The following is a 9566-nucleotide window of genomic DNA, read 5'->3' as shown; positions in this document are numbered from 1 at the left end:
CCTATTAGAAGCTAAAAGCAGAGACATAAAGACAAACAAAGACGGTAACAGGAGTATGGATCCGCTGGGAGACAGGCTTAAAACTTGTCATTAGAGACACCTTACTCATGTGCACACACAGAGGGAAAAAGCCACCTTCCATGACACATTACCAAAAAAATAAAAAAAATAAAACCTAACAAATCCCATTAGAAATAAATCTTAAAAAAAATATTTTCGGAAACCACTGACAAATTGCCACCAGAAATTAGACCAGCACAACTGCAAAATCATCTCAAATTCTCCACACATAATGACCAGCCATCACTAGCTACAGATAAACTATATTGGCACCATTTCATTTACTGTCAATATTAGAGTACAGTGTGTTTAAATTCTCTCTTCAACTTTTACAGGTTTACAATATTGGACAATTTATATTTATTTATAATACTGATCATATTTATTACCATTCATAGATAATCAGCCATAGGAGGAAATATTGTTTACATAAAAATAAGGAAATATAAACATATTCATATAAAAATGTGCACTTCAGACAGACGCTGAACAAAAGTTTTTTTTTTTTAAATAAATAAATAAAATATGATAATATTGGACAGCAAAGATATGGTTATCCATTTACCAACAACAAAAAGGCTGTTTCAGGAGAATAAAGAAGTCGAAATTAACTGAATTTTATCAGAGATCAATCTAGCTAACTAGGCAATGCAAGCTAAATGCAATTAGTCCAAAGTCTTCCTGTTAACGGCTGCTCTTTGGGTTGTCGTTTGAGAGCTTTTCCCCTCTCTGAGGGCCTGGCAGAGTGGCTGACTCTTCTGGTGACTCCAGCGGGAAAACTAAACCAGATGGTTACAGAGACCCTGAGCTCTAAGGGGAAAGAGATCGGCTTTCCTACCGGAAATCATGGCATTACTCACCTGAGGCTATGCTCCCGCTAACCATCAGAGATAAGGTGGAGAGAGAGAGAAGTGGGTGCCCTGTGAGAGCATAAGGGTTAAACTGATTGTGTATGTGTGCGTACTCAACAGGGCTGCTGTTTGTATAAAGAGCAGAGAGTAACAGGCCCTTAAATCAGTAAGATCTTCTAAAGCTCAAGGGAAATTGAGGAGCTATGAGTGTGAGAATGTGTGAAATCTGCTGGAGGTTGAATAAAGAGGGGACTGGAACAGACCATGTAGCTCTCCACCAAGCTGCTTATACACAAAACTATTGAATAAAGGCCATTACAGTAAGTTTTTATTTTATTTTATACCCAAGCAGTGATGGAGAAACTGATTTTTTTTATTTTAAATGTCGACAAGCTTCACGCTACTCAGCTATAAGTTTCAAAGACCCAATGAAAATGCTTTATTTTTTTACTGTTGAAGCATTTCCTAAGTAAATATATAGTTATGAAGTGTTGATTTGAGTTGGAATTATTGTATTATGTGAGAAGAAAGAGACCACAGAGTGATATTAAACTGATGTTTGCCTGGGACAACGGGTCAATTATACAGTGTAGCAGGTACTAAACAAAAATATTTAAGTATTCCAAAGAGCTCTGCAATGTAGTGATAAGCAGCAGTATTGCATTGAATAATTATTTTTGCTAGTAAATGGAAGACAAAATACAGTACATTTTGGCATTAAAGGTGTCATGAACTGGCTTTTAAAAATGTTTTATACTGTTGTCTGAGGTCAACTTATGATGTTTGCATGGTTTTTACATTCAAAAACATCATAATGAATAAGTAATAGGCTATTTTCTGCCTTGGTTTTGGCTCTCTGAAAAACGGTCGGTTTTGATGGGCGTGCCGCACTGAAGATTTGAAAGTAAACGCCCACGGCTAGGATTGGATAAGATTTGCATATTTAATGAGCTTCAGTAAACGTGAGGAATTGTTTTGAAAAGTGTGGGAAAACGCTCACAGGGCTCGAAAAATATCTTTATCAAACAAACACAATGATTCATCTCTCATCCACCCACGATTGATTGGAATGTTATTTCTGTATTACTTGGCTCGCCCGATCATCAGTGAATATAACCACAAACCATACATACACACACACAGGCCGGTGATAGCCTGTCTGAAAAACACATAGCCCCGGGACTTTGGGCTTTGCGAGCTAGCATTACAAGTCCGAGTTTGATCACGAATGAACCAATAACACCTTCTCCAGCCTGTGACAGCGTGCTAAGGTATGTAATCGATAGATATCAAACGAAATGTAACATTTTGTAACAAAGCTTTTCTTTGACTAACAAGGACGTTTTCAGCTCTGAAACTTACAGGATATTCTTATCTCCCGATAAACTTTTATATAACAAAGGCTCAAAGGAAAGTTGATTTCTCAATTCATCACCCCTTTATTTTGGCATTAATCAAATTTTTCATCTGCTATTTGCCAAATCACACAGATGCTACTTGATAGAATAACAGTTTATATTATGTATGCAACTGAACTAAACACTACGCAATGCTACTAAAAATGCAGTTACGTTAGTAGCCCTGCTGCTTTTAGTTACTTCCCAACACAGCATCTGACTATAATGGGGCTAAAAGATTGAGTTTCTTGGACTAAATCTAAACTAGACTCTAAGTAAGTGAGGAGACCAGAAAAGCAGGAGCAAAGGATGGGGAAACTATCAGCGTGTAATGAGAGATCAGATGGACACTTAACATAAATTTTACTTTCAGAGTTTTAATGTAGAAAATCTCTACAGACTATATAGTTACTATACTAACAGACGATCACACTCAGTACTACCAGCCTACACACAGGAAAAATAAAGGGTGATTAATGGGTATAAGTATGAGATGAGCCTTTGTTAGTCCTGAGGATTTTGATCCTGCAGCTCTAATCAGAATGAGAGACATCATCCTGAAAGACTCAGTAAAATACATTAAGCCATTGCTGGCCCAGGCCCATTATGCTTTAACAGTAAATCAACTGGCTCTGTTTAGAGACCGGCATCTTTTTAAATAATACATATCTACATTTTAAGTATAAACAAGGTACATAAGGGAATGCTAGCGCTGCCTACAGTAAATTAACAGGGTAACACTGGTACTGTGACATTGGTTGTCTTGTAACTGTACAACTTTGATTAAAATATTTTTTTGCACTCATTTCAACAAATCAAAAATACTTAAATATGTGAACTTCCGAGTATGCTGGATCTATAGGGGGAAAAAGAGTGTCCAGTTTTAAGTAAAAATATATAGTTAATAATAATGAGTACTCCATCACTCTCAGAAAATTCCCTGAACAGGAAGGAAACAAATCATGGACAAAAAGAGTCTCCAGTGCGCACCCTCTCTCTGCACACACACAAACGCCGGATGAGGATAATGTACTGACAGTAAATGGCCTTAAGTGTAAGACCATGATTAATGCTCGCTGTCAATCTCATTTGCCTCCAGGTGGAAATCCTTATGAGAAACAAGCATTTCCTCTGTTGAGTAAAGGAATAAAGCACATGGGCACTCACACAAAATACAGTAAACACTGTAATCCAGGGTTTTTTAAAAAGTCTAGCTCTTGGCTGTAAGCCATGAGTACCAATTTACAATTGCTAAGGAAGAATTAAAAGAGTGACAACAGCAATATGATAAAAAAATAAATAAAAAAAAGTAACACTATTTCTATTACTTATATTTATAGTCAGAGGGTTAAATGAACCCCTATCTCCAAGTATTAAACCTCAGGCATAACTTGCCCAAACCATTTGTGCTGCATACATGAATGATACCTCAATGAAAGCAGCTTAAGGTGTGCCATTTAGGCCTCGATATACTCACTGCGAAGTTACTACATGTAGTTGTAAAACACAAGAGACACACAAACAAAGGTTTTCCTTGTGATCCTAACATTAAGAAAGAGTGGATGAACTTTATTTTGAACTAAGTTCTAGATCGTTTCATTTTACGCCGTATTCGTTTTTAAACAAAACACCATTCGGCGCACCATCATGTGTAATGGTGGGGACGTTGAAAATTAATTTAATATGCAAAGCGGTTACCTAGTCATAGCACTGGGCTGTTACTTCCAAGTCTTGAATGTGGCATGCCTATCAAAAGGTAGTGATTGAAAGAGAGGATCAAAAACAGGATAGAAAATAGCTTATTACATCTATATTAGGATGTTTTTTTAATGTAAAAATCTTGATAGCATAAAATTAAGAGGGGACCTCCCTTTAAAGTACATGTTTCTCTTTGAATAGACCATTTGGGAGCAGACATCACAGTTATGTCACTGCAGTTGTGCGCATTGTGGTGGCAGAAAAACAGTGGCAACAAGTGGAGGAAAACGAGCAAGATCCACAGAATAAGAGAAAAAAAAAATTCTTGTACCTTTGGATGTCAGAATTGGGATGCAAAACCCCCCCATGGGGTTCATTCTTACAGAATACCATTGTTAAAAACCTCCCTTTGAAGCTAAACGCAGACTTTTATGGTTGCAAATCATTCAATGGACAGCCTGGACTGATAAGACCTGTAAAGATTACCCTACTATTAAAGCATGAATTTAATGTAAACAATAGATCTACATAATCTATTCACATGCAGTTCATAGGCATAATGTATTAGCTCTATAGTTACAGCATGAAATAATACATAAACCTATAACATTTTTATCTCACAATTTTCTCGCTTTATATCAGAGTTCAGACTTTAACTCGCAGACAAGTCAGAATTGCGAGATATAAACAAGGAAGAATACCGAGTTCATATCTAGCAATTAAAATGTCTCTTCTTTTCTTGGAATCACAGGTGGGAAAAAAATTTGAGAGATATAAACTCAAAATGACCTTTTTTATTATTTTATTCCATGGCTTCCATAGGGGCTGTTCACATGTTGCATCTAAAAACACGTGGAAAACGTTGCTTTCTCCTCCTTTCTTGTTGCTAAGCAACCACGAGCTGCGCTTTCCATTGTCAGAGGTTTAATAGTCATGGCCGAATCGTTGTGATTTAGGAATGAGAGATCCTGTGGGTGTTTGAATTGAGATTGCAATCTTTGAATTGAGATTGCAATTGGAATCTGAGCGGCCATGCTCATTTTACTTTCTGTTTAGAATTAGTGATTTAAAAGCCCCCGTCGATGATACCGGCATTATTGTTGTTGTCACCGATTAACCGGTGGGAAAATTTCCTCACCATCACATCCCTACTCAACGTCAAAGAAGGCAGAGCCTCGGAGCACACCCATGTAACTGCCACAGACCATGGTAGCTTGAATGCATTTACCAGCTGGAGAAAACTTTTCTGGAAAGTTCACTTTGGCAAGCTGTTTCGAACACCCGAAACGAACACCAAACAAAATTAATTTTCGCCTGATTTTGTTCTAAATTATGTCACCAGTTAGTTGAAGTATGTCGGGGGCTTTACTTTTTCAAGCAATGGGACGAGTTTACAACTGGGGGACAATAAAACGGCTCAAAAATACATTAAAAAGAGGGACATATCTAGGGGCCAACAATGTTATAAACTTGGAGTGGGCACTTTTGACATAGAGAAACTACCCATAACAGCCTAGCAACAACATAGCAACACTCTGGAAGGCTGTGGAATCAGCAGTTATACAGTTCTCAAATCCATCATAAGGACAACTTTAACACAGTGCACTAAAGTTACATGAACTGACATTCCCACTCAGACCAGAGATACACCAATCCCTTTCTGTGAGCATGTTGGAGTGCCAAAGCTGACCACATGCCTCGTGGGCCAGGCCAGGACATACCTTTTTCTGCCTCTCATCATCCATCCCATAATCCCCCCCTCTTTCTTCTTTTCTCTTCCATAAGACGCCGAGAGCAGTAAATCTATTAGCAAGCACAGTCTTGTGTTTTTGAGTCTTTACTCAATAACAAAATAAAAGAAAGCAAACTGCCAGACTGTTTCAGATAAGAAAAAGAAAAAGTAGAAGAGTGCGGGAAGGGAGAAAGGAGATTATTTTCTTAACTCACCTTAGTGAAGAATACTGAGAGATGAGTCTCGCTGCCAAGGATCCAAATAGGGAATTTTGGAGATTTGAGAAAAGAGCCAACCTTTAAAAGCAGAAAAAAGAAACAGCAGTTGAGCGCCAATAGCCATACCGATGCCATGACGGCCTGGCCAGCCACATTCCAGAACCATCACAAACAGGTTGATTCACTACGATAAGATGATTGGTAACACTTATAAGAACGGCCAACTATTCAATCATTTGGCACATTTTGGACCTTTGTTATTGAATGGATAAAAAAAGATTTGAAACCATTTTACACTATGCTACAATGTAAGTGTATTATATGAACACTGAAACATGTAGTTAATGATCTACATCAAGGGTGGGGAACATCCGGCCTCCTATTTATGGCCACTGAGACCATTTGAACAGGCTCGCACAACCATTTGACAACGGAAAAAAAGAAAAGAAAGTATAACCGTTTATATATTTAAAAAGAACAGAGTGTGTTCTATTAGAAAAAGAAAGAAAAAAACCAAAACACAGAATCACTTAATTTCATTCCACAATGTAAAGGTAAATGCAGTTTCAGCCATTGCATTCAACTTAAGTTATGTTTCATCAATGTTCTGATGCATACAATGTATTGCAAGACAGCATTTATTTGATCAAAAATACAGTATTACTACCGTACAACTAAAAAAAAATACTTTTGATTAAAATATTCCAAAAATCACAAGAACAATGATATAGATTTTGTTGACCTATGTACTTACATTATTCCAAACATTTCTAAGGATGTTTAAATCCACAGAAATAAGCTATTTTAACCAGGACACGGACCGCTTATCAATGACATCATACCCACGTTACCCTCAATTTCTCGTTTTATTTTGTTGTACCATGGAAACACCAAATATGCTTTAATATATTGTGTTTTATTAGACAGGTGAGCAATTGTTTGGATAAATTCATTGGCAGAAAATTAATCAGTTATATATAGCTCAACGCAGTTATTATTTAAATCTCGTTTTCTTGATTTACCACAAGTACCATGTTTTACCATGCCTAACATCGATCTAGCTTACTGCAGTGTGCAACAAATGTCTCATAGTAGCCGCCAAGCAAATGCATAAAGTAGCATTATAACAACTTTCAACACGCTCAAATGCATCTAGTATGATAAAACAGCACTGCGTTACACCACACACGCATGACTGGAAGAAGAGGAAGCGGTCGACTGCGGCGTAATAAAAGCAAATTGCTCCAGCGGCCTCATTCTGCTCCAACAGCTTACAGCCCCACCCTGCTTCAAACTGCAGTAATGTTAATAAATCTTTAATACATTAGCTAATCTATGAATAATAATTTCTGCCCGAGTCCCTTCGGATTCTTTTCCACCTATAAAGCAAGGCGTCATCAAGCTCCGCCTTTATTTTGAATAAATGATCTCTAAGTGGAGAAGATTACATATTGTGTCTTTAATATAATATATTTTTTATTTTAATAGAATTTAAAATATAATTTATTTCTGTGATGGCAAAGCTTTAATTTCAGCCATTACGCTAGTCACATGATCCTTAAGAAATTATTTCTAATATGCCGATTTAGGCCTCAAGAAACATTTCTTTTTATTAACAATGTTGTTAATAACAGTTGTGCTGTTTAATATTTTTGTGAAAACCATAAGAGTTTTTTTAGGACTAGAAAAGAACAGAAAAGTTTCAAAGAACTGCATTCAATTGAAATCTTTTGTATCTTTTGTATCTTTACTTTCCTATAGCTCAAACAGTAGAGCATGGCGCTAGCAACGCCAAGGTCATGGGTTCGATTCCCAGGGAAAGCAAGAACTGACAAAATGTAAAAATGTGTACCTTGAATGCAATGTAAGTCGCTTTGGATAAAAGCGTCTGCCAAATGCATAAATGTAAATGTAAATGTAAATCTTTACTGCCACTTTTGATCAATTAACCCTCTTGTGCTCTTCGTTTAGGGGTTGCATTGGTTGTCTTCCCGGTAATACACCTAAAAATTTAACTTCCTCCACCCCAGTAAAACCAATGCAATTTATTTTTCTTCAATAATATTTTTTCTTTTTAATTTTGTATTTTGAGATGATTTGGTGGTATTTTTCAATGTTTATACAATAATTATGGTCTATTTTTGCCATTGAAAATTATACAAAAATGTTTTATTTTTTATTTTTTTTATAATTGCAGTATTTTAGGTTAAAATAGAGACTAGGCCTTCAAAATATATTTTTTTGAAGGCAGATTAGCGTAGCCTGAAAAGCCAGACCCACATCAAGATGTTGGGTCTGGAAACTCACCATTGACAGGGCTCAATCCGAGGGGCGGGATAAACGGTTGTCTTTCAAATGCCCTCTGCACGCAATTAGATAGCGCCATGAGCGCCACAACCAACCAGAGCAAAGAAGAAGGTGAAGCCGAGCTAACGTTAGTTGATAGACTTTCGCCATATCCAGTAGGGAAAACTTAGAACATACATCTTTTCTTAAGAATGACTTCAGTGCTGTTCTTTGTTCTTTTCTCAAAGAAAAGCTAAACTCCAAGTCTTCCAGAGTCGCAGCCAAAGCCGATTCAAAAGACCGCTGTTCGTCAGCTTCTGTGTTTACGAGTAGCACGCAGAACCTCCGCAACTCTGCCGTGACGTGCCGTCATTATGTTAAGCCCGCAGTGTTGTGACGCTTCCCCTCATGTGTATGTTGATGGGCGTTCCTCAAGTTTACCGCTATGGGCGTGCGTTTGGGTTTGAGCCAGCGGGGAATGAAAAACAAAGGACCGGCGAGAGACTTCTCTTCGCCAGTGGGTTGGGCTAATCCAAAAGAAGTGAAAACAAGGGGGGTGTTCTGAAGGCAGACGATACCTGTGAAACAGGGCTGCTCTGAAAACACCCCCATTAGCAATTAGTGCTTTCCACCTGATGAAATGAACGCGGCGCAGCAAAACTGATGAAATGAACGCGGCAAAAACTAAAGAAATGAACGCTGCAAAAAAATCGACCAATCAAAATTTTGGTCGAGCCAGAACGTATCGACCAATAATCGACTAATCGACTGGGAGATTACAGCCCTAGAGTTTTCACTTAGTTTCGTGAACTTTTCTTTATTAAACAGCCTTTTTTATGCTTTTGTAGGCTCGTTTTGTAAATATAAGCAACTAGGGGTGTGCATTGGCACTGCCCTCACAATTCGATTCGATTACGATTCACCAGGTAACGATTCGATTCAATTCGATTCTACGATGCATTGCGATGCATCAAAATTCTACTGCACACAACAAGGCACATTTTTAATCAGTCATGAGGCAATACAAGCAGTCAGATATTGAACAACAGATTGTATTGGCTGCTATGTGTGTATTATCACTCTCCTGTATCTTTGACATAAATGTCATTAAATAAAATAAAATTGAATGGTACAGTAAAAAGCTTTGAGACAGGGCACTTCATGAACTCCTGTGCAAATATTAATCCGTAATTACAGTCACACTATTGTAACAACAACCACCACCCAGGCACCCAGCAATAAAAATATTCAGTGCAACACACACAGTAACGTTGACACTAGGGACTCGTCAATTCTCGTGCTTGATTTTAGTGTGGCAGGCGCG

General features: G+C 37.6%; 1 protein-coding gene across 2 annotated transcripts in view; it reads right to left on the bottom strand.

Annotated features, from left to right (window-relative positions):
• The window catches only part of mindy3 (MINDY lysine 48 deubiquitinase 3), a 55538-nt gene that overhangs the window by 31498 nt on the left and 14474 nt on the right, over positions 1 to 9566 (bottom strand). For both annotated transcript variants that reach the window (XM_079836296.1, XM_079836297.1), the window contains exon 10: positions 5954 to 6034. In XM_079836296.1, the coding sequence (XP_079692422.1) occupies positions 5954 to 6034 (81 nt within the window). The remainder of the gene's footprint in view (positions 1 to 5953; positions 6035 to 9566) is intronic.

Source organism: Gobio gobio, assembly GCF_949357685.1.
Source record: "Gobio gobio genome assembly, chromosome: 15".
NCBI classification, from domain to species: Eukaryota; Metazoa; Chordata; class Actinopteri; order Cypriniformes; family Gobionidae; genus Gobio; species Gobio gobio.
Note: the sequence above shows the minus strand (reverse complement) of the source record. Positions and strands in the feature narration are given on the sequence as shown.